At 39.4% G+C, this 26,608-nt stretch overlaps 1 protein-coding gene across 43 annotated transcripts in view; it reads left to right on the plus strand.

Moving 5' to 3' along the window:
- Positions 1–584: 584 nt before the first annotated feature.
- The window catches only part of adgrl2a (adhesion G protein-coupled receptor L2a), a 124,341-nt gene continuing 98,317 nt past the window's right edge, over positions 585–26,608 (plus strand). For 14 of the 43 annotated variants that reach the window (XM_081606304.1, XM_081606314.1, XM_081606315.1 and 11 more), the window contains exons 1-2: positions 587–1,401; positions 23,476–23,660. In XM_081606304.1, the coding sequence (XP_081462430.1) occupies positions 23,585–23,660 (76 nt within the window). In that variant the 5' untranslated portion in view covers positions 587–1,401; positions 23,476–23,584. Of the gene's footprint in view, positions 1,402–23,475; positions 23,661–26,608 lie in introns of all 43 variants that reach the window. The other 29 variants (XR_014087291.1, XM_081606341.1, XM_081606319.1 and 26 more) reach the window with 3 other exon arrangements.

Below are 26,608 nucleotides of genomic sequence, written 5' to 3' on the forward strand. Positions count from 1 at the left end.
GAAATCAGATGCAGGAAGTTGAGCCTGCTGAGGCTGCAGATGTATTTCAGTTTTAAACTGAATTTCTAATGGTTTGCATTATTAAACTTGCAGCACACATCCTACTGCAAAACACCTAATTGTGGACAAATCCCCTCTTGTGTACGATAGAGAGAAGTCTAATTTTATAGTCTCCTACTGATAATAATAGTTGGCATTACAACTGTCAATAAATTCCACAGGTTTCCCAACTTGCAACTGGAACACGGTCTGCTTGGAAGTGAGGTCATTCCGAGATTTGAGTCTTACTACGACTGGAACCTTGTGTATTGGCAGACTCTTTTTATTTGTATAGGTTCTGTGCACAAGTGAAATTTCCAGTTATGAAACATAAAGTAAACACTTAAGAGATATGCATAGTTGCGTTCTGATTTTTTGCAAATAAAGTACAAATGAAGGTTCGTTTTTATTTAAAAATGAACCTTCAATACATATCTAAATATATATAAATTTATATTTTTTTATGTCTATAAATATAGATGCATTTATATATGTTCGTATATCATACAATACATATACACACACGCACGCGTGGATACAGGCAGTATCAGTTGATGGAAAAGGCACTGGACTCCGAGTCATTGTGGATTAAGAATCCATGTCAGGTTTTCAGGAATCCCTCCGGCTCAGACGGCTCCCGCAGACGACTGCTTTCCACTGCACTGGCGCTGTGTGCTGGAAGCCCGCTCCGCGCTGCTTCCACCAAGTGTCTCAACACTGTGAGCGGGATCTCTTCCAGAGGCGAGCCGCTGAAACTTGCCCCGTCTCCACAGTCTGATTCAGGGGAGCCAAGAGAACAGCATCGGTGGCTATAAGTACGCTTTGCTTTACCTCTCCCCGTCATCAGACACTGAAAAAGCCCTCAACTCCGTGTTGTCACTCTTGTCACCCAGTGTTTTTTTTTTCTTTTTCTTTTCTCCTTTTGCTTTTTAAATTTTTTTTTTTTCCCCCATCGCTTCTCGTTTGTTTCTGCTGCATCGGGAGTGAGTGCGCAGCGGAGCGCCGTGACTTGATGAGCCGCTTAAAAAGGTGGTGTGAGGTGTTGATGAGTTGGGACTGAGCGCAGAGCAACACCTTGCATGCCATGGAAGTGCGTGTCCGGCGCAGGGGGATGTGTGCGGGCTGAGAGGGGGACTCTTCGCCTGATAGCCAGCCGCTCTGTCCCAGATTAAGAGGGGGAAGCATGCCTCAGACCTGCAGACCAACTCTCTTCGATGCAGAGGAGTCCCCACCAGACTGTCTTCTCACAATCTGACGTTTTTTTAACCACAAATCACATTTCCTTTCTTCCCGAACTGACTTTTTGATTTGCCATTTTTGGCGGCTCCATTGCTTTTCAAAAAAAAAAAAAGAAAAAAAAAGGTAAGAAATTCACTAGTATTGCTTTGTTTTTAATCTTGTAAAATTTAACTTTATTGTTTTGTATTTCGCTTCTACTTTTATTATCGTTATGCTGTTTGGGCATTGATAACATTAATGTTTTTTATTTATAAGGTATGAAAATAACTAGCACACATCCAAAGATTAAGTTTTATAAATTAGTGGGCCTCAGAAGGGGAGGAAAAATCACTAGTTGTGATTTAAATCGCTCGACGGGTGCCGTGGATAATTGAAACGAAGTTAATCAAAACGTAACCAGATGTGGATTGATTTGTTTGGCTGAATGGAAAGTGGGTTGGGGCGCATTTTAGGTGAACCAGATCACGAAAAGCGCAATTTAACTGGCATGTATTGCCTCCAAAGTTTCAGTGGACTTTGGTGGAAATATTCCTTTTAAAATCCACTGGTGGTCTTGTTGTTTTGAATGAGTGCTGGGAAACTGTGAGCTGTGACACGATGTTGGCTTGAGTCTTGAGAGCGTTCTAGGGCTAATCCATTATAATTGGGGTTAGGCTGTTTGTTCGAAAAGGATATCAAAGAAAAGAATTATGCGAGCCCCCGTAACTTGTGTAGTAATTAGTTTTGGACAACGATTGCTATAGTCTGGGATTCGTCTGTGGTAGAGAAAAAAAAAAAAACGTGCAAAGTGACGAGTGAATTGGGGAAAACTGAAACGGCGGACGAATAGAAGTGAAAACATAAATGAGAGAGAGAATGGGGGAAGTTTTAGGCAGTTTCGTACCCAGAGTGGCAGTAAAATTAGATCCATTTACTGCACATGTATTATTTAGGCCTACCGATTCCGAACGCGTCTCGTCAACCATGTGTTAAGAGCAGGGAGCCTGGAGCACACATGCGGCGCACTGAGCGCCTTCTCCTTCGGCTGAGGACAGGAGCACACAGCGGCCAGCCGGTGGTGGTGATGCATGGTAGCCTGGAGCAGAGCAGCAATCTGTAGTGATCGATCTGTGAATTGGGGGTAAATTTAGCTCCGGTCTTCATATAGCACCCTCCCCCTTTTCTCCCTGCAGAACTGATCTGAAAAGAGAAATTCTGCCTGGTTGTAAGTTCCTTGAATGTCTGTCTGAAATCGGCAACATTTTATTAAGTGCTCATTAGTTGAATATGATGCTACCGTAAAGTGAAGTGGAACTTTCCTCTGTCTTTTTTCCCTATTTAAACGCGACTAACTAAATAGGCTTTGCTGCTTAACAATTTCTAAGTCCTCAGAAGGCATAACAAGAAGAATAAAGCAGGTGTTTTGAGGATGAAGTGGCTTTATCTCCCCCCCCCACACACATAATACATAACAATGTGATTGTTCAGTGACACACAAAAGGGATGTTTGTTTGTGTTGGTTTGGAAGATATATATTCTTTTTTTAATCGAGGTACAGAAGCTTCACTGCTCATTCAAGCTTTTAATAGGTGGACTTAGTTTTTATGTGTTTGTGCTTTGCAAAAAAAAAAAAAAGAAGAAAAATCTAAATGAAGGCAAAACGCAAATTCCAGCAGTAAGGCAGGAGCGTATTACCATATCAAAGTAGTAAGAGTCTTTTCAGAATGAAAGGAGTCTTATTTTCTGCCACTGGTTTTGGTTGACCCTAAGAGGCTTCAGCAAGAGAGTGTGTGAGCGAGAGAAAGTGGAAAACTTACTTCCTCCCCCCACATTTCAAGCAGATCAATGTGATATGTAGCTTGCAAGTCTAATCATAAGATGTTGCACTCTCATAAATAGTAATAGTTTTTGCCGACAGAAAAAAAAAAACAACCTTCTGAATCATGCATTTGGGAAAAAAAAAAAAAAATGAAGACGCGTAAAACTTCATTTTTTGCTTCATATATCAGCATCTTACCAACCGCTCTTTCACCCAATGGAAATAATGTAATCTAGTTGTGTTTGAAAAAGATGGTGGGGGGGGGGTTGACTGTCTTCTCTTGTGTCTTGTTGCTTGATATTTTCAATTCGGGCAGGCCATTATGAATGCTTTACCACATGAGAGTACCTTTTTTTTTTTTTTTTTTTTTCTTCAGTCCACAGCAGGCTCGTCTCAGCAGTGAGAGTGAGTCCGGTTTCATGGAACTGCAGCTGCTCTTGATCTGCCAGAGCACCAGATAGCCTCGGCGAGCTGCTGCGTTCACTTCTGCTAGTGAATCGATACGGCACAGGAACATGTCTATGTAGGTCGGAGAACGACAGTGATGTATACTGCTCCGTTCCCAACTTTAAAGCCCGTGTTGTCACCGAATGTGACACTGAATGCGAGAGTGAACGGGTGAATGCTTCAAGATTTTGTGACTTGAAGAGATGTTCACTCTTTGTCTCTGCTTGGATATTTCTACCCTCGGATCAGCAGCTGGGTCACTATCCGTCGATAGCTGACTTGCTTGAAACTGATCGGAATGCTGCAATCCTATCTTCTTTAAGCCATTCAAGTCCAATCTTGTCTTCGTGGACCAATTTGTTACTGGTCAAATATAACATTAGCAAAAACAAACAAGATTTGCTTTATTTCTTTTCATGAGCCTCTCAGAATGTCTGAGAGGCTCAGACATTCATTGGAGCTTGCTGTCTACTCCGAGCAGCAATTGATGAACCAGTGTGACCGATTTTAAAGGTTGAGATGTGATTGAATAGATTTTTTTTTTTTTATCCTTGCAAATTCACAGGGTAATGCTGCCTTGCTTTCATCCACATCGAATACCATTAAATTCTAGCTCATCCTTTTTGTCCTTCACGATCATCACAAGCCTTTGTTAGCAGACAGTGTGAAAGAAACCAGTTTGGAGTTGCAATCTGCCCAAATGATGTGTTAGTCGCTCCGTGGAGTATCAAGGAAATGATGGATGCTGCGAAAGCGTCAGCAAAAAAAAAAAAAAAAAAAAAAAGAGACGATTGCAGGGAGTTAAGAGTGTTTAGATTTACATCCCATTGCTTATTTGGCGTGTAAATTGTGGGTTTGTGTTTTCAGATGCAATCTTTTCTGTTGCTAAACCACCTACGTGGAGCCATACTGTGCGGATAACTGCTCACTATTAAAGGGAATAAACAAGGCTGTAAAAGGAAAGCTATAGCAAATTTGACGTAACGTGCAGGCCTTTGGTGGGCCAGAACTTCGCCCCTTTTCATGACTGCTTTTATTTTACGATTGGCAATCAGTAAAAATGCCGTGCGCCACCGTGTTCCCCTCCCTACCATTTTGTGAAACATTTGTTTCCACTTGCTAAAGGCCTCTGGTGCAGCAAAGGAGGGCTGGGGAGGAGGGGAGGGAGGGTGGCTCAGTGCCCTCTGAAATGGCAGGTGAAACTTTCTGCTTGCCTAAATAATTTCCCAGCAGAACATTATTCTGCTAGGACACAGGGGCTGAAAGTGAGGCTCAATTCAAACTCTGGTGACAAGAAACAACACGGCTCTTAGTGGATGGCTCGCATGTCGAGTTCCTGAACGCTGGTTAAGTGGCAGCCTCCCTGAGTTCATCTGGCATGCCTTTTTCAATGCTTCACTCATTTTTTGCCTCTCTCAAAAGCACATGGAATAAAGGAAATTGACTGTTAAAACTCTTAAATTCCCATAACATTTTGGCTTGGTTTTATATGTGCAACGGTTGTGGAGAGAGGTATTGGCACTGTGTATTTTATGTTTAGTGGAATTCTTTTTATTTCTAATATTTTCTTTAATTTATAATGTTGCTTCAAAATGTAGTTTTGAGATGTTTCAAATATTATAAAAGTGAAATAAATATGTAATTGCATGTTTCTGACGAGACAAAAATTTATAATTTAAAAAAAATAAATAAATCACATATTTCATAGACAAAATTAAAATAACAAACACACACATTAAATGCAGGCAATACTGACCTGAAATATATTTTACAATATCTTCTTTTAATTTTAGTAATTGTTTAAAAAAATAGGGTATTTCTTTATTATCACTGCCTTTCTTTTTACCTATACATTTGCTACTGCATATATTCAGATCCCCACAAATGCTGCTTCAAATATGAAGTTTACTCACTTACCCATAACAGATGCAGCAATACACATATTGTGTACAAGCCATGTTAAGAAGTGCAATATGTGCAGCTAAATATGACCAAGTTTAGCTTCGATCAGGTTTTCAAGTATATGGATATATAATGATCCCTTGATATATACAACAATGAAAATGTAGTTTAAAATGCAAAAGTAACAACTGTACTCCAAATAGTTTTGGGGCTTTGCAGATAAGAGGTTAATAATGTTAAGATAAATTCCAATTTTAATCACAATATTCTTTTTTATTTTTTTTTTCTTTCTGATAACGATAACTGATATGATTGCTCTTCCCTAAAACACACACACACACACACACACACATACATGGCATCCTCGTCTCATTCTTTGTGCCATGTGAACAGGACTTGTCCTTATCTGTGCACAGCTGCAAGACTATTTGGGAAAATATTCAATTTCTGTGTGACAGAGGAGAACCTGGGAGGCAAGGCTCTGAGCAAACAGCAGTTATTGCAGCTCTGCCATAGCAGCAGAGAGCGAGGCCTGGCTGGGAGACAGGGGGGGATCTGCGGACGGCTGCCAGGGGAAGGAGTAATGTCTCGGCTGGATTATAGGAGAGCGAGGCGCATCCACACTTAAAAGCCCCCCTTTTCCCGACACGACAGATCTGTTATTTTGGGATGGCGCGGGTAAACATGCCAGAGCAATATATTTCTCCCATTCCACCCTACTCTTGTCCTTGACAATTGTGACCGATTGGAATTAGGAAAAGTTTTGATCTCTATCATTTTTTTGGTAAGGATTTCATGTTCTGACGTGGATATTAGCATTTTCAGTTTGAGCGCTCCAAAGTACCTGGTAAACTGTGCTAAATATTTGATTATCATCGTACCTCTGTTTCATTGGCAGGGATTCGTTTTTAATGTGGTTATTCTTGGCTGTAGTTGAAATCCGTCAGACGACACTTACCTTTTACCAGAAACGACAAAAAGTGTGCTTTTGCAGAGGATAAAAGTCAAGAGATAGAAAATTCAAAAAAACTTTAAAAAAAAAAAAGGTTGTCCGTCTAAGATGACGTCTTGGGTTTAAGATTGGAAAAGCAAAAATTATTTGGGTTATCAAATACAGAAAACAATAAAGCTAAGCTGTAGAAAAGTGTAAGCAAGCACTCCCAAACACAGTGAACTGGCTAGTTAAAATCCTCCCTGATTTCAGTGTACTGCTTGATGTTTTTCTATGTATAATCATGGCTCCTTCTCCTCTCTCTCAAGACTTTCTGTGTTTGGTGGCTTTCGAGGTCTGAGACTTTGATAAATGATATTTTATTGTACAGTATTTAGTATGGGAGTGTGGTGGCTTTGTTCTTGTGGAATGGCTGCCAAGTCAGATGGAGTTGCGCGTCTGGTCTGGGAGTTTCAGAGGAATATCACAGGGATGGTAAGTTGCTAAAAAAACCAAGCTAATCAACAAAATAATTGTCTTCTCAATTGCCACCATGCCAGAGACATCAAACACAGCCAGGGTTGAAAAAACAATCAAATTATCTTTAATGATTCCACACGCTGATAGATGAGGGCTCATGACTCGGTTCCGCTCATGGGGCGACCGGCCGTATGTGAGGAGGCACGACTTTGTGGCGCTCATAAATTCTGTGTATGTTTTAATAATTCGCAGAGATATCAGCCTTTCACCTGTAATGAAAACAAATTTATCCTATTATGTGGGTTTTGGTGGTGAAACACACAGTCTAGTCTATTAATTTCCTGCAGTGAATTATTAGTCCTGCTGCTTTCATCTTCTGCAGCACCCTCCATGTGTGGTCCGCAAAAACTGTTTCTATTTCCTTTCCAAACTAAAGTTTGGCCCCTGCGTCTACTCTGGTCCCCACCCCTGCCCCTCTTCTCCATACTCGCTCTGTCTCAGCCTCTCTCTGTGTAGATAATGTCTCTGCAAATGATTTTACCGCCCTCATTGAGGCTCCTTCCAGTAATTGAACAAGCAGAGACTGGGTGCTTTACTGGAAAACAATTGTCATTATTATCTCGGATCTCCACTGTACGCGGAGAGTCAACAAAACATGGAGCTGTACTGGAATTTTTTGGGCTATCTTGAAAGCCTGAATCAAAGATAGGGGATCTGGTATGCTTTCTTACGTGGGGAAAAAAAAAGTTGAAGAGAAAAGATGAAAAGCAAATGAAAACTACTGCCGTAACTTTTCCAGCCTCAGATTTAAATTCATGTCTTGCAGGAATCGCATGAGGTAAAGTGGAGCCCTGGGTGGTACTTTGTTGACTTTTAAACTAGGCTTGCAGAGAATATGCTAATGATTAATCTAAAACATTCTTTTACGCAGTGACAATACTTATTTCGATAATTAGCACAAAATGTGCACTAATTATGTAATTATAAATAATTACATGTAGGATATTGTTTTACATATTTGCATGCTTATTCTTTTTATAAAAATTTAAGGATGGAAAAAAAAATAACATACATGAAAATATGAATATGTCCTGGACTCCATACTGCAGTGTGATTTCTTAAGGTAGGAAGCTGTGTTTTCTGGCAAGACGTGTGGAGCTTTGATTGCGCCGCCGTGAAGCAGAATTGACCTTGTGTGTCAGAATGAGCTTTTTCTGCACCCTGTTTCGCGCGGAGCACTCTTAGAGCGAAATGGCCTTAGGAGGAGTTGTTCCTGACAGAGATGCATTGTCTCAGCCAGCCAATAAACCACGGCACTGAGTGGCTACATCTGTGAACCTCATCTTGACTACAGTGTGGGGCTAGCAACAACACGGCAACTGTCACAGCTGCACCTGCTGCTGTCTCAGTACAGAGCCTCCCTCTCTGCTGCCCACAGTGCCGCATCACTCGCCCTGCCGTGACAAGCCAGAGGCGATGGTCTGTGCTTGGGTCAGCTGGAGAGAAACTTCTAGGGAGAGTGTTTTGAAGACAGAGGACAAAGTGTCAGACCTGAGAGAAGATGTTAGGATAAAAATTCTGCCCTGAGGGCCCAGATTTGGTTCTGTTGGAGCTTGGATGTAAGATTCTGTCTGTAAAGCATAGCAGAGTTTAGGAGTGCTGGCTTGGTGAAATCTAGCAACATTGCCCACCTATTCAGACCACAGTTTTTTCACACACTCCTGATTGTGAATAATAAAGCCATTATTATTTTTGCTAACCAATGTGGTTTCACGTGATGCTTAAAGTAGATATATACGGTATAAAAACACATAAGCCAATATTGTTCTTGCAAAAACGCTAAACACTCGAAAATTTAAAATAAGAAGGACAAAATATGCTGCGGAAAACGACTGTTGCGCTGATTGTGCGTGATAACACAGCCATCATGCTGTCTCAGGAAAAATAAATAAATAAAAAGATTATTGGAAGAGAAATATGTCGAAAGGATTTTCAGCCAGGGGAAGTGATGCAACATGTCCACTTTCCTGCCAAATTGAACTTAGGAGTGTGAAAAGAAATGCAGGGACATGAGGACTGGGGCTGACGTGCATGCAGATAGTGTGGGATTAACACAGATTGAGCGACAGTGGCCGGTGACTTCTTTTTACAGCTTTGCTTGTACAGCTGTGCCAGGCCGGGCGTTCACAGCTGCCTTTTGGTTCCAACTCCTCCTCCACTGTTGTAAGGGAGAGGTAATGAGTGTCTTAAATACTGTAGTCAAGTTGCTCCACCGGTGTGTGTGTGCGTGTGTGTGTTTGAATGGAGATGTGAAATTATTCGGGCATTTTGAAATTCAGAATGCTTAATATCGACACCTCATCGCATCTCCCTCCTGATCTGATCTCTTTGACAACAGTACAAGAAAAATACATCCACAGACTGCCCTAATAATTCATCATGCCTGTTTCTAAATGAGGTGTGAGGCAGCTCTGCTGGTGTGAATTCTGCTATAAATCACACATACTCTCGCTGCTTTATCCATTAGACCGACCTGTTTGTCTAATTCGGCTTGTGAGTCTTGAGCAGACTGATGTTAGTAATTGAGATGAGTGTGGGAACTGAAGCTTTTGCTTCACATTGACATGTTGTTTTCTGTGAGGGAAATGTGGACGAGCAAATAGTGAAAAGGTTGCTAACATTTCAAGTGGGGCTCATGTCAAATGCTTATTTTACTTTTTGTCAATTGTCAATTATTTTTTCTGCTATCTGAGTGGGAACTACATTTGCAGTCCTTTAAATTAAATTACTTAATCTTAATAGCAAAGACGTATATTTCTGTGTGTTTTTACACATCAAAGCTCCCTTAAAAAATCTTACATTTAGTCTGCTATTTGTTTTTTTTTTTATTAGATGCAAAAATAGATTACGGTAATGTTTTTTTTTAGACTGTTAAATGTATGCTGCAATAAATAAATGAACACAAATAAAAAAAAAACATATGAGTATACTAAGAATTTCTTTAAACATATGTTTTGCTTGTAAATTAAACATCTGTTACTGCAAAAGGGCAGTGATGTGTATGTGTGAACTACAGTGTTATTTTATCAAAGCAGGTTTAATGATGACAGATGTACATCTATGTCAAAGCTGAACAAACTACACTACTGCATAAAAGCCCAGCAACCCACAATTCATTTTTAGCTTCTGCATCAGCAACTGAACCAATGTGATGAGTGCTGTTCTGTAGTAGTTGATGGAAGTGTGGAAAAAAGAAAAGCTGTGTAAAGAGGACAGTCAAACGGAGAACAGTTTTCGAGGAGAGCGGTGGTGGTGCAGAAACATGCATTTTTTTATTTTTTTTTTAACATTTATTTATTTTTTTCATTTCGTCATTTCAAAAAGTAGAGCCGGTGGAGTTTCTGTCATTCATCAGTCTGACCTGATTACCAGTGAGTCTGGAGTGAGCTGACAGGATACGGCTCTCGCAGCTATTACCATCAGGCGGGCCCCGGGGTAGGCGGGGAGGTGTGGGCAGGCTCGGAGAGGCCAAGAACTGAGGGATGGAGAGGTTTCCCTTGTTTTAACTCGGCGCATATCTCTGAATGCGTTCGTTTTGTCCAGTTATCTAGCACACTGTTAAAAGATCTGGCCAAGATTAGCACTTGCTTTGAAAGCAGCGGTGCTGAAATGTAGCTACCAGACATCGCAGCACAAACTACCAGTGAGGGAAACCTGGGAATGGTTTCCTCACTGCTTGTGCTGGTTTACTCTTTACAGCAAGAGCTGAAGAAGGGATCTTTTATTTTGTCACCTAAAAGGGCGGTTGAGGTTCTCTGCATAATGAAACCAGTATAGGAAGAGGGGGGAGGGCTTCACGGCATAACTCAACTACAGTGGGGACATTTTCTTGTTGCGTTGAATGTTCATATATATAAATGAAAAAAAAAAAATATCAAGATGGCTACAGTTGTGCGTGTATGTAATGGCTCTTAACCGGAGTGCTAATTGTTACTGTAGATATTTTGATCCATAAGCCTTACAAGAATTACAGGCAGAATATTCAAAAGGCTGTGAATGAATATTTATAAAGTAGAGATGAAAATGTTCCTTTGAAGTCATGTTGCTGTTTTTAACTGGTGATTCGCAGTAACATTTATTTCAGTTTTTTTGGCTCTGCAAGGAACAACAATCTAAGATGCATGCTGTTTAAACATATTTATTTTTCATCTTTTACTGTTTAAATCCTTTACTCCTTAAATTATTTATTTATTTTTTTTGCTTGTGCTGGGCTGAAAAACACATTCAGATTGACAGTGGAAAGAAATGTTAGGTTGCACCTGTTCACTCGTGTCAACCTTAACCAGCTGCTGTTTTTACTTGTTTTTCAGGGACAATTTAAAAAGGATTTCCTTGTTTGAAGTAGATGGCTTTGGAACATTTCATTTCTCACTTGAGGCGAAGGAAAATAAAGTCCTGCTCTTAAATGTTGTGGCTTAAGAACCCTCTTGCTGCGTAAATATATCTTTAATACAGAGATAGCTTTTGTTTATCACGTTAGTTAGTTGTTTATCAGCTAAGCTTAAATTCTAAAGTACTCTATAGGCATAGAACTGACATTTTCACTTTTTATAATAATTTTAAGTAAAAATGCCACCGTTTTACTGTGTTATTGTATTACTAGAAAAATATGTGCATGCAACATAATTTTTACCTGCTTTTATAAAAAAACAAAAAACAATTACTGCACCAAAAACAATTTAACAGATCAATTATTACATTTTTAATAATTGTCACATTTATGTACAAGTATTTAGATTTTTCTTTTTAAGTTTCTGAAATTAAGATTATTAATCATGGATAAGAAGTACAATGTTGCGGTTCCGAAACAACAAAAATAAAATTTTAGCATGGAAGCTGTAGCTCTAACAGTCTAGCTTCTATGGCGCAACTATGTTTTTCGTGAAAATAGCAGTTAGAAAATAGCATAATAGTATTCTTTAAGCCACCTGACTGGTAGAGGGTAACATCTGATGGGGGAGGGGCAACGCATCATTATTCTATGCTCCTTTCAGCCAGAAAACACTCGTCATTCTAACACTTTTTCTGGAACCTCATAGAAAGTATTGTAAATAATAGAAACGCCACAAAGAACCAAATGTACTTTTTTTAAACTAGACGTGAGTCAGTGTGAGACTCTTGCGACATAATAACTGTAGATACAATGCGTTTCCCTTTTGTAACAAAAAAAAAAAAAGAATGCATCAAATTAAAACAAATACAAATATTCCTACTTCTCCCAAATTACCACTGCTCATTGTTTGTGACATTAGTAATGAAGTTAAATTTACATATAGACTTGAGAAAAAGTTGATACATTAGCCAGTTGGGCTACACACTCTGCTGTCATCTGCTTTTCAGTCATCCCGATCCCAGCATGTGAACTGTAGTATCAAAACAGCAATACTTTAATAAGAGTAATTCAATTCTGAAAATATATCCAAACAGGAATCCGTATTTTTGTTGCAAATGAAGAAAAGATACAGTAGCTGTCTTTCAGATAGTTGACAAGCAGTGCGAGTAACAGGTGGGGGAGGAGCAGCACTGCATTACTCTGTGCTCTGATCACTCCTGACACTTTCTCTGGCTCCTCATTAAAATGTCTTTGAAACCGTAACTTTTTAGAACCTTGATATACTGTATTACAAGGAACCGGCTCATGCCCATAATCTACTATTAAGTTTAATGAAATTCTGGTTTGCAGCTCTGCTCTGAATGGTCAGTCTTATTAGGAAACCTCCCCAGCACGGGTTCTTGTGCAAGCACTACACTCTTTCACTCAGACTTTTCTTTTATTACAATCACTCCATATTCATAGCGAGTCTTACCCCCCTGTTATTATTGTGTGCAACTTAAATTGTGCCAATTATACTTCAGTGGATTACCTGCACAGAGACACACAGATTAGAATCTGCTTCCTGCTAGCTCCCATCGTGGCAGTTCAAAAGTGCGACCTGAGTGGCAGCCCGCTATCGTTTGCCAGGGCACAAAATTGGTCAGCCTCTTAGAATTTGTTTGGGAGTATGAATCCCTTTGGTATTCAAAACAGGGTGGGTCTTATGACAGGGAGATAATTTCCCTGTGAATGTTTTATCACTGGGGCCGCTCAACAGTCTCTTGTATCTGCTCGCTCACTCCCCTTGTATTTCCAGATTTCCTGACTTTGGTCCAGATTTTCATAAGAAAGTACACACGAAAAAAGGCCCCTGTTTGTTTCCCCTTCCCTCCCCTTTTTTTGTTATCACAAAAGAGCAAACACATTTTCAACGTACACAAGGTGCAGAAGCAGTGATTGCTGTATCAAGTGTCCTGCTGTGAGTGGCAGAGGATGATAACATAAGCCACAGACCAATTTACATTCCCGCCCCCCCCCCAAATTATGTCAAGTCTAAATCAAGGTGAGTTGGGTGTTTTCTGGAAATTTTTAAAATTTCCTTTTCTTGCCTTTAAGGAAATTTTTTATGGCTTTAACATATTTTTGGGGTGTGTGTGTGTGGTGTGTGTGTGTGTGTGTGGAGGGAGGGTGATTTTTGCCAAATATAAGTCTCACACATTCAGTATGGTTAAAGACACAAGTTTCCCTCTTAGCATCTATAATTGACATTTTTAATAAAACATTATTTTGTCACATGTAAATAAAAAAACAAAAAACAAACCTCAAATAGGATGGATCCTTTGAACATACAGGACTGACAACCAACTACACCCATTGAAACTGGGAGATGGAACAAACCAATCTGTGCTTGTTTGCATCACAATCCCACTCGGGATGCTGATGTTATGCAAATGAGCAAATTGGAGAAGGCTCAGCTCCCAAACTGTCCTCTCTCTTTCACGGCTGAAGGTGGGAGAGGGCAAAGGAGTAGTGACACCGGGACAGCATGAAGGAAATCTAATAAAGCAGCCGGAAAATTCAAAGCAACTTAAATTGTACCCGCTCCTGTCCTGGCGCTGTTTGTGCATGCCACATTAGCTGCGTTTTCGTTTTGTGCGCCGTGTTTCATCCCGTTTTTATTGTTTAAAAAAAAAATAAAAATACTTCAAGGAAAAGGATTTTGTTTCAAGAGGGGGAAAATGCAGTTTAGAGTTTTTCTATGCATTTGGGAAGAGCGGGTGAATATCCCTTCATCGGATTTAACAATCACCATTATACCTGTCAGGGCAGTACTGAGTGAATATTTAAGGCTGACAAGTGATTGCATTCAGGAAAGACTACACCCACCTTCTTTTGTCTGAGCTTCCTGACAAGACACAGTGCTATACCTTGTCTTAGCATGACATACGCCGCTTTCTCTCTCTTTTTTGACAAAGGCATTCGTTCCATCTTTCTAGATTGAAAGTAGATATGGCAGCACAGGGATAGAAATATGCAAGCAGGCTGCATTGCATCCACTCCACCACTGTAATTGTTTTTATGTCGTATTGCTTGTGCTGCAAGGGTGAGGCCCTCTTTCTATTTTAGTGACAACTGAGATTATGCAGCGTCCCCCACCTTATTTTGCCTGTGTTTGTCCTTGCTCTGAGCTACAGAAAGGTTAAAAGCCTCAATTAGAAAATGAGGCGAGGTTGGCGACATTTTGTGCGATGTCTTAGATTTCGGAGGAATTAACAAGACTTAATCTTGAGCCTTGTGTAAAGATTTTGCTTTTCCAGGAAATTTAGAAATAGTGTGAGGTGAAAATGAGGTGAAATTATTTGACTGGTAAACGTGCTATTCACAAAGCAGACATGTAGCTGAATGAGCCAACAAAGGAGACGCAGCTTTCGTTTCTCTCAAAGATAATAGTGCGGTCTCTCTTTTGTTTCTCAATGCTAAGATGAACAAAACATAGAATACAGAAAACAAATGACTTACTGTCCCGCTTGCCTGGTTGCAAATGTACATTTTCTTCTCACAAGTCATCTTCTCAGTTACCTTCGTTATGTTTTGTGTTGCTGCCCACTACCTGAAAAATTAATCATCCTGTTTAATAACGCCTCATGATCACAGTGCATTATTGATGAAGAGATCCTTAATAGAGAAGACGGAGCCAGTTTTTACTATTCATTTTAAAGAGAAGGGAAGAAGGTCACATACGTTGCTTACTTGTACATCTTGGGGTAAATGATGAGTATTACTGCAATAGACTGAAAAGAGGCCAAGATCATTTTTGACTCCAAAAGATCTGCAAAAACGGCTACAAAAACACAGATAACAGAAACTGAATCATCCAGATCCATTTTAAGTTAATGTGTACCCCCAGTTTGTAGACAAGCCATGACATTTTCTCTTGCCTGTCTTTCATTTTGTAACATAAGTACGCAATTTCATAACACCTGTATTTAATGCACTTGATAGATATGTGTTTTGTTGGGCAGACAAATACCAATAAACTGTCTCAAAGCCCACTTTATTTAATTCTACACTGTTTTGAAGGATCATAAAATTACTGTTTCCATCGACTGTGACTGCACAGCACCAATGAAAGATCACAACCCCAAAAGTTTGACAGTATTACTGTATTGGCAAACAGTTTTATACCATGTGTAAATGGTATGATGTAATTGCTTTTGTTTAACACACATACCAATCAGCTCATAGCTTTCAACTTGTAGTTTTAAAGCAGGCTAATGGGTGGTGCTCCATTAGTTTTACAACTTGAATCTCTCTGTTTTTTCATCTGTAAATATTCCCAAATAGCCATGTTTGCCTTCAGTGTATGCACGAGAAAGCCCAATAGCACGTCTTTCAGCTAGTTTATTTTCAGTGGTCAGCAACAAGTGATGGAGCACAACTTCATTATTCTGTCCCAACAAAATTTCCAGCTGCTCTGTTATTTACTCTTTCGTCTTATTCTAATGGCTTTATATTTTAGGAACTGTATGATGTATTTGGGTTTCTTTATGATTCATTTAAACAAGATTAAAAATACAACATGCTCAACACCCTAACAAAGGCCATTAAAGTTTTTAGACACTGTGACCCAAAATGGTACATTTCTTCTTTAACTTTGCTTAGCAAGGGATCAGTTTTTACGCTAATTTTTGCAGAAATCAGCATGGATGAAGACAAGCTGAAATATAGAAGACGTTTCTGGATTTATTGTTACTGCACGTCGATCCAGTTTGACTAATATTACTTTGGCAAACTGGATCACACACATGCAAAAAATGTCTTTTGTGGTGTCCTAAAGTGTTCCCTGGACACCAACCATGCTAAACATTTATGTGCACAAACTAATTGGATTTGGCTTGTGGACAAAGACGTATACACTTTGTACTGCATTCACTGTGGGTGTTTCAAGGTGAATCATGGTGTGTCAAGGACTTATTGGACTTGATTGGCAGGCACTATCACCATGAGATGCCCATATAATGGCAGGGCCCTCCGTTCCTGACCTGCCCATTTATCTTGCTGTATTAATGTCAGCCTATTAATTCCTAAGCGGAGGAACATTTGGCAAAGACACCGTTAACAGTCTTGGCTGAGTCACTCTTATCTCAGCAGACCTGAAAGGAATAGTTTTGTGCTATCAGTGAGTGGAAATGACATTTTGAAACTTCATTCGAGATAATCCACTTCACTTCCTGGTAAAACATCAAAATTAGAACAAAAAAACTGATGGAAGATGTATTAAAACTATGCTATAGTGAAAAAAATCACCTTGCTATAATCCGTGTGGACAGACAGGTGTGGATATCTTAAAATGCTAATAGGATTTTTTTTCCATTGCTGGAATGATTATGATGAGATATGTATATATGTAATGTCAGAAATCAGTTCTGACAATTGTTCCATTGTAATGACAATATCAATTCCATATATTTTATTCTTGATGCATAAATGGGAATACATTTGTGATTTCTGCATTTTCTTCTTAGATTTAAAACTCTTTCCAATTTGAAAAAAAATCTGCAGTTTTTCTTTTTTCTCTTTAACATGTAATTGTTCTTTGAAAAACAAAATGAAATAGGTCAAAATTGCATCATCAGGTCAAACATTTGAGAAACTGGTATTGACCAGTAAAAAAAAAAAAGATTAGTGCATCTCTAGTTAAAGAGTCCTCCAGGTTTGTTAAAAAAGGGAAAAGCTTAAATGTCACAGTTTTCCTAAATAGAGTTGTAGCTTTTGCTGTTCATTCCATAAACTTTGCTTCCAATGGTCAGTTCATTTAATTATATGAATATATATATATATTTTTTTTTTACCTCTAAACATATTGATGTCTTTCCCGGGTTTGGCTTTGTTTAGTTGCAGTATGTCCGGACCAGGAGGAAGAGCTCTAATCGATTAATTGAGTGGCTCATAAAAATGATGAATAGAGGAAACACTAAGAGCAATGAGCATGACATGCACCACGCTTCTGTCACACGCTCTGTCTGTTGTTTGCCACTGCGTATTTAGTGGAAGCGTGCCCTGCATTTGAGGTAGGCAATGATTCATCACATTACCATCCGCAGGACTAAAAACAATTGTTTTTATGTCCTCTCAGATGATGAAATGGATTTGATAATACCTTAAAGTCATAGGTGGTTGACTGAGCCAGTGGATCTGAAAGAGACATAAAAAAAAAATCTCAGCTGGCATACTTGCATAATAAGGTCTTTGTATGTTTTTTATATTTCAAGACACCTATATGGGTTCCTTTTGTTTTCAAACACATCTGATCTTTTTGGCATTGTCCTCTGTCAGCCCCCAACTTCAGCCCCACGCTGCACCCCTGCTGAGCTGTCCTGTCGCGCAGCATGCATGTTTGACCTGGTCTTTCACAGGCTTAGGTCCTGTCAGGGTTCAGGGACTACGTTTGGGGCACCGGTAGTCACACAGCGTTTGGTTGGGTGTCACTCAGCTCCTTCGACTCTAGGCCGCTCTCAATCATTCCCTCCGTGGAGGCGTCGGCCTCTGATTCCTCTCTGCCCGATATCTGACTCGGTGGGGCTCCCCGACTCATCTGATCGCCAACCCTGATCTCTCCATGGCTGAGTGTGAATTTTCTGATTTGCCCTTGCAAATTGTACATCTTCAGCAGAGTCAAAGCAAGGAACCCAATTGCTTTTGGAGGAATATATTTCCTGTACAGCTGAGACAGTGTATTTTTGACTGAGTCTTCTGTCCCCCGGTATTTCTATTTTTTTTCTTTTTCGTCTTTAAATCGGGCAACAAAATCTGAGATACCCGGAGCCTCGTAGGATATATGAATTCATGTATGAGGAATGCTGTTAGGAAAACCAAGTAGAAACCAAGTGCACTACTTTTATTTCAACTTGTGTTGCTCTGTTCCTCAGGATTTACATTTCAGTCGATCTCTGCTCACAATTTCCTCCCCTTGCATTTCAGTGATGTTCTGTGGCAATTAACATCCCAACTTTTTTGAGTTTTTTTTCTTTTTTTTTAAGGTTGAGGGCTAATTCGAGGGTCAAGCAAGACTTGCAAGCTGTCAGCCTTTTATTGTCTCTGAAGTCCCCCTCCTCCACTCAAGCTCTTTATTCTAGGTCCCCCTTCATTCTCTCGGACCCTGTTTTAGAGAATGGTCCAACTCTTCTTCTATTCTCGTGTGACCCTCTAACAACTAGAGATGGACAACTGGGAGCTTTGTCTTAGAAGCCTAACATTCTTTTCACATCTGCCTCTTGTTTTCAGACCCCCCACTGCATTTAAATTTCAAACTGTCCTGAACCAACCTTCCTTCCCTCCCCACTAATAGCTCCCTTCCTCCCAGTTACTAAGCCTTTTATTTTCTTTCTCTTAAAAGGACCAACTGCTTCCTATTTTTGCATATTTGACACTCAGTTGTTGACTATAAACCATTCTGTTGTATTGTGAGTATATGGAGCGCACATATGTTTAAAGCCTGTGGGCCCACGCCCCTGTGGCTTCCCAATTTCTCAGGGTACTTAAACATCTGTCTGGGCCAGCTTCATATTTAGCCCGAGCTGTGTGTTGTCTGCCGCCATCTTAGTAATCTGTGCTTAAAAATCACAGAACATTGGCCACTGGTCATGTGTGCAATGAATAACAAGCAGTGTTGTTGTCGTCGGTCCGCTTCCGTCTGTTCAGAAACTCCAAATACAGCGGCGCATTGTTACTAAAGACTAAACTTGTTGTGCAGTTTCACCTAAGTCGCTGGGCATACAGAAAGCAAGCTGAGGTGGGATTGCCGGCAGTTTTCTGTTATGAGGCGGAGAGACAAAAAAGGAACCCCCAGCTGAGAGGGGAGACCTCAACTCATTTAATGAGGAGAACGGCAGTCAGGCAGTCTCCCCACAGCCTGCGCCTTTGGTGTCTCAGCATGTTAAACACTCACAGCATGAAGCAAAATATATTAAAGTATAGGACTGTTATCGTCAATTTACACAACATCCCCCCCCCCACTGTACAAGGAATCTACATTCTGCGTATCTTTCGTAGCAGGGGGTCTCTGCAGGCTTGAAGACAAAACTGTCAAAGGCATCTCGTCTTTTGTCTTCACATTCCGACACATGACTCCTGTTGAGTGTGCTTGCTTTTGTTGCTGTGCAGTGATGACAAGGCAGGAGAAAGAATAATCATACTGTTTCAGCACTCCTATCTCAGACTGAGCCTTAAAATGATTGTTTATGTATAAATATGAACACCTTCAGCCACTGACGCAAACAATCATCCAAAGACACAGACTAAGCTCTGGCCATTATGAGATCAAACTGATAACCTTGAATGAAAACACATGATCTAACTGCTTGTATTTAAAACCAAAAAACAACTATTCTGCTTACTGCTGCAAAATCCTAGCAATTTACTGATTATTATGGCTTGATATGAAGAACATTTTGTTGTTTCTGTATTAGTTTTTGACACATTGTCGAAGATGTGTGACAAAAGCATTTTTTTTTTCAAATACTGGCATAAAATTTCCACAAAATGATTAAAATTACTCTGTTTTGTACCACAAATTAACTTAACCAGTGACTGTGGTAAATCCACTCACATTTAGACATCATTTGGAAACAAAGCAAAATATTTTAGTTTTACAAAATATACCTGTTTATGTGGACAGGGCTTAAATAAATTTACTGAGATATTATAAGCATCTAAGTGAATCAATTTTTTTAAACGTTTTAGTCACAGCTGAGCTGTTAAGTAGCTCATGCTTAACTGAATATTTTTACATTAAGCAAATTTTATTATTCAATTTTTCAGCTAATTGGGGTAGAATGACTTTATATTTTGTGACGTCTTTTTTAAGAGACACCTGAACTACACGTTTGTGCTGGTTTTAGCTTGAACTGTGTGTACAAATCGCTTAAATAATTCATCACTACCAGATTAAGGTGATACAGCAGTTGCTGAAATAATGGCACCATATCTAGGTTGTGGTAGGTGCTTCGAGGTTTCTAGCAAGCAGACCGTACTTCCGATAGTACCTGTACTTTTAAATTGCACACCAATTAGAGTATTGGCGTCTGTGATTTTGGAAAAATTATTTTTTTATTTAATTTTTTGTATCTGATTCGTAAAATAATCATCTCTGCAATAAGTTGTCTTATTTCAAATTTAATTGTTTCAAATTAAGCTTCTTAAAATGTGTTTATTAAATACATAAGAAAACTGAGCGCATATTATATGAACCAAGTAAATATTTTAGTTAGAGAGGATTTTCAAAATATATCACTTTATGCGAGGAAGCATAAGGATTAAATTGGATTATCATCATTAAGTACATATATTCTAATCTAAGAACAAAACAACAGGCACTAAGACTTTGTGCCCGGATGAGAATTCCTAATCCTATATACTGAGTAAAAAGCCTTACTGTGGAGACAATCAGCTTAAGGTCTCATTATAATGTATGGCCCGTGAGTGTGGGCAGTAGCCACTTCCCAGATATATTTAATTGGTGCCACATGCTCTAATAAAAAGCAAGTGGTAGAGTTTTGTGGCAATCCAATATGTTTGGTCTCTGTGATCAGCTTTCATTTGTCAAGCCTCACAACTGCACATTATTCCTCTGAAACTAAATACGCTGTGGCCGTGTGTGTTCTGCTCCTGTTAACCTCTCTTAATGGCTCTAAAATTAGAGGTCTCAGGTGAGGAGCAATGTCATACCAGATGAACTGATTATGGCAGGTTTAATTATAACTTTGGCGGCAAATGCGTGCGCTCTGCATGTTTTCTCGCTGATGAATTATTACGATGCCTGAGAACTCAGACAAAACAGATCAAAGAGCCTTCAGGCGCTGGTTATCCTCCAGCATGGAGGTGACAGCTGAAGCTGATTTGTGCGGTTCTGACTGTACATAACAACACAAATCCTCCCTGTCTTCTCTGTTGAGTTTTTTTTTTTTCTTTTACATTTGCTGCTAGTGTGAGCTGTATAAAATTCGCTCCCTCGAATCTTAAACAATCGCAAGCTGTAGACATACAAAAAAAAAAAAAAAAGGAAATGGTGTTTTTCAATGTGGAAAAAAAAGAGAAAACTGTTTCTAATGGGGTCCTGTGTGCCTTGTTGCCCAAGCGATGCCACATCCCATGGCGAATGTGCTAATGGTTCATGGGAGCAAGAGGATGGAGCTTAACCCAGCGGTGTAAACACACAGACAAAAGGGAGCCGTTAGTAGTGTGAAACACATGCCTGGGCGTGCAGGTAAGCATTGGGTTTCACCACACACGGCTCCACCACTGGATCCACGGTGGGGAGGAGGTCATCTGCTTTTGTAGCGGAATGAGAGCAAAACAAACTTTCAGGCTTATACTACCGAGACAGGTATGGATGAGGTGGGAAGGGGAGGAATTCTGGTTTGGAGAAATGTCAGAGAGAAGGGCGGGGGTGGTGAGGGTATAGATCGGAGAGATAAAGTGGTTTGTGGTCAGTCTCGAGACAGAGAAGTGACCATTTGTTTGGCAGTGTTTGTTTATTTGTCTTGGGCACGGGGGAGAAAACAGGCACAAAACTTAAGGGTAGATGAGAGTGCTCTGACTTTTTAACCTCTGTTGGAAGTGAAATTCCCCTGCTAGAATTAGATCCACATCAAGAATTCACATGAATAAATCCAACTTAGGTTTTAGCATTTTTATTTTTTTTTATGTCAAAGTTCAGTTTCAACTTTGTTTACTTTGGGGAATAAATCATACATTTTAAAATGATGAACCTCAGCTGCCATTGGATAAACATTTTTAAAATTAACTTTCATTCCACACTAAAAATTAGATTATCATAATAACCATGTGGAAAAATATTGTATTATGGTATCTTTGCAAAAATTTGTGACAAGAATGTTTGCTATCATCTTATTGCCTTGGTTCAATACTGAAAAACAACAATATGCCCAGGACTAAAACAATAATTGGCATTGATTAGTACAACTCATGCAATGTATGTGGTTTCCAAAATGTAAGATTAATTTCTACTAGATTTAGTAGAAGCTTCAAAGTAAATGTCCTCATTGTGGAGAATATTATACATGTTTGCCCATTTTTGACTTCCTTTTCTTTTTTTTAATCAAAATAGGAAGTTCATTTTAGTTTATAAATGATTTGGGCAAGCTTTTTAGGTACTTTGCAGTCAAGTGCTTAACAGATGTGCCACGCGTGGCTTTCTAGCACTAGTTTTAATAAAACCATGGGACTCTGTTGGTTTTCAAACTGTAACTGTCAGGGATTTTTGGAACAATTTAAAATATTTTCAAACATCAGAAAATATTCCGCTGCTAGAATTAGATCCACATCTAATTCTAGAGGCAGATGAGGGGTAACAATTACGAAAGACCCAGCATTATAATTGTTGGCATTATCAAAGACCACAAGACGTTGTTGGTTTCTCAGTTAAATGGCTGCAGATCTTAGGAACAATTTAATCATGTTTTTCTTGTTTGTTTTTGAAATCTTTTAAAAATCTTGGTTAACATGATACCAGGAACCAGCCCATGTTTTTTTTTGTACTGTGGGACTGTAATTTACATAAACATTATGTAGGAATCATGATGTGCTCTGTCACACAGTTGGTAGCACTGTTGCCTTTCAGAAGGAAGGCCCTGGACTGAAATCCTGACAGGATATCAGTGCAGGGCCTTCTTGAATGTGTGTGCCTGGTTGCTTGTCCTGTGTTTCTCTGTGTTGCCCTTTGATGGACTTGTCCAGGGTGCACTCTGCCTCTTGCCCAATAACAGCTGGAGATATGACCAACCCATTCACAACACCATAAGCAGGAATAGACAATAGATGAATGGATATTTTCTGGATCACTTAAAAAAAAACAACAACAAAAAAAACACATATACATATGTTTAATGAGGTTAGTATCACTTAGCTATTGCTCATGAGGGAATGGACAGGGTGGGGCACATCTGTTTCAACACAACAATGCCTGCTCTCACCCTGCTCCCCCAGCCTACTGGTGAAATGTTTAGTATTTAGCTGCCATTAAGGGATTTCTCTCTTGAGGATTATTGACCTTCTGGGCTTATTTTAGTGGTGTGCGTGGGTTTGTAGCATTTCACAGCTTAAGGTTTGTCACATCTCTTCATTGGAATGTGAATGAAACATCAAGGGGCTTCAGAACGCGAGTGTATTCCTCAGGGGCAAAGCACACGTGTGGACTAAATTTCATAACTGAACTAAATGATGTCTTTTTGGTCTTTGTTGCAGGGAAGAAGATCGATAATGAGCATCTCTGAGACCAGTTGGCTTGGGCTTTTCTGATCAGAAGCTGTTACCCACAACACTAACCTGCCACAAATCATCAATACTCAGCACCATGGCATGCAGCCTGCGGACACTACACACCTTTTGCTGGTTTCTCATCACTCTAAACCAAGTACACTCCACAGAGGGTAAGTATATCAGAGTTTTGTCTTTGCTGGCTTCTTAAAATTATACTGATTTATCATGTCTTTTTTTTTTGTTGTTGTTCTGAATAAGTTATAGTTCAAGTTGACGCAGCTCCAGATTATTTTATTCAGCTGCCGCATGTGGAAATATAGCATGCAGTAATTCTGAGCCAAGCCAAATCAGGCACTGCTTGTGTGAGTAATGCAGTTTTCAGGACAACGGGCACAGACGGATAGAGGGGGATAATCTTGAGTGGTTTCATTAGTTGTTAAATTGTGATTTGTCTGAGATTTTCTGCTTGAAAGCGTCAGTTGTTCCCAGTGGCATCAGAGCTGGATCTGTTTGTAAATTCCTCGCTTTTTAATGCTCGCCGTCATGGAAATACACGCCGCAGATTTCACACCTCAAAAAACATCAAGCTCAAATGTCTTGTAATCACACTTCATTAAGTTTTGATTAAATCAGTCCTGGCTTTGTTGTAACCGCAAGTTTTACGTGTCCAATGTTTAACCACGAGGTTGAAAAGTAACACACTAAATGTTTTATGATTGAATTTAGAATACTCCGAAGCTGGCATATTTTTTGTGTGTAATGTAAGTGGGGCTAATAAAATTCTGTGTAAAGATGACAGCTGTCAAAGCTCTGGCTAAGCCGTCATTTAAGTTCAGTAATCAAAAACTCAAGGGTGCAAGGTGGGATTTTAACAACACATCTTATTGACAGTATAGCGAATCGCATTGGCGTAAATTGTAATAGCACATTATGCGCATACCATCTGGATGTCATTTGATCTTTCCTTTTAAAAAATGGAAACATACTTCTCTGATCTCTACAGGCATCAATCAAATTGGTAAAACTTCAGCCATAAAAATGCCTCAAAAGCAGCTTTGCTCAGTCAAATGGTTTCCATTAAATGTGAGAAAATTTCTCAACCATAAAGTTGATCAAATATAAAAGTATGCAGTATTATATAGATAATTAAAAATAGAAAACCAAGAAATCACATTTCCATGAGTTTTCACAGACTGCCATGAATCTAAAAATCAGCTGTGGTAAATTTAGATGATTGGACTTGATTAGGAAAGGGACACCTGTCTATATAAGATCCAACAATTGACAGTGCCTATGCATCAAGCATGAAGTCAAAGGCATTATCTTTAGACCTCCAACGCAAGATTGTCTTTAGGCACAATTCTGGGGAAGGATACAAAAAAGATTCTGCTGCTTTGAAGATTTCAGTGAGCTCAGTGGCCTCCATCATTTGTAAAAGGAAGACTAAAATGACACTTTCTTGCAAAATGCTTTATGTGAAATAAATTGTTACTGCAACTTTACTCTAGACAATGTACATTTTGCAAATAACTTTTGAGAGAAGGTAGTTATTCAAGTACCATAAAATATGGACTTATATGACCGTAATATACTCTGTAACTTGTTTAATGCAGTATAAAAAGCTTTAGAAAGTAAAGGAGGGGTAAGGTGGTCAAGTCATGAAAAAAATACAAGTACGCTCTTTTTTTATTATTGAACAGCAGACACTGGCAAGAAGCAAATTTTTCAGTGCAAACTTGTCAAGATGGAAACATCGAACTTTGTTGTTGTAGGACAATCCTAAAAAGGTTTAAGGCTACAAAAGATTTAAAAGGAACTAATCATGAAAATCCACTTTTTTAGCACATTGAGCATCTAGGAGTGCATTTATTGTCTTCTGGTGCTGTGTAGATATCTTTGTTCTTTTTTAGTTATATTTTTCATTCTATTCAATTTTCTCTATTGCCTATAACATTTTCTAGTCTATTAAGTCACTGCATTTGCTGCCAAAATGCTAAGCAGGGTCATGACTTCCAACTAATCAGTTCTGTGAATCCGACTTTTTTTTTTTCTTGCAGGGATTTTATAATATCCAAGTTCAGTCGCGCCAAAGTTGCAAGTAGACAAGTGAAAATGTTTGGTTCTAGCGTGCATTAGTCCACAAGATTCCTTACTTTGTCCCGCTTCATCAAAGCTCCTTCAAAGCGTCTGGTTATATTTTATTTTTCTTGGAAATGTCCCCACGATAGTGGGGAAAGTCCCGCTTGTTTGAGCGAAGCACTTAAGGAGGAGTCCTTCAGCAACCTCAGCTAGTATCAAGAGGGATTTTCCAAAATACTTTTTCTGATTGAGGAGTCAGGTCCTTCTCTATAGGGAAACGAGAGACACAGCAAAGTGGTAAGCTCCTAATGATCCTAAAATGACAACAAAGCTTATTTTAGACCATGAGTTTTTGTGTGTTGATAATAACGTCCTGGTCTGTTGGATAGCCATCGAGTCTTCTGTTTCTGTTGATGCTGTGTGTTAGTTTTTAGCTGTCTCTGTGAATTTTAAACTGTGTTGCATGTTTGTAATATTTGGCTGTCAGTTGCCATTTTTGTCTTGGGGAACACATGATCCAAATGCATTTGGTGATGTTCTTGACGCTCCCATTAGCTAACTCCTTAATTATGTCGGGACTTTGTTTACTTCATTCATATTGCGGTAATATTCATATTTTAATAGGTATCTCACATGCATGGACGCTACAATTAAACTCTGCTCCATATTGTAGGTAGCTGGTATGGATGGAGAGGGTGTAAATACAGTAATAATACCATCGCGATGCATTCATTTGAGTGTGTGGTTCTGCAGATTGATGGTCTTCATTCTCCTGCTCTCGGTCAGACGCTCAAACATGCAAGGCTGAATGGACAAGACTTCTGGTCTTAAATCTTTGGTAAACTTTGCGTTAAAAAATTTCTCTGCCAGTAGAAAATTGTGTCGCTGCTATGAAACTAGAAAAATGGCAGAATGTGGTGGCGTGGAACGCTCTGCAACCTGGAGTGGGGCGGGGCTCGAACACACGTCTCAGAACAGGTTAACCGAGGGGATTGTGGCGCCACAATAATAAGGAATTCAGACCAAATCATTGCAGTTC

Source organism: Poecilia reticulata, chromosome 4 (assembly GCF_904066995.2).
Source record: "Poecilia reticulata chromosome 4, P_reticulata-male-v2, whole genome shotgun sequence".
Classification (NCBI taxonomy): Eukaryota; Metazoa; Chordata; class Actinopteri; order Cyprinodontiformes; family Poeciliidae; genus Poecilia; species Poecilia reticulata.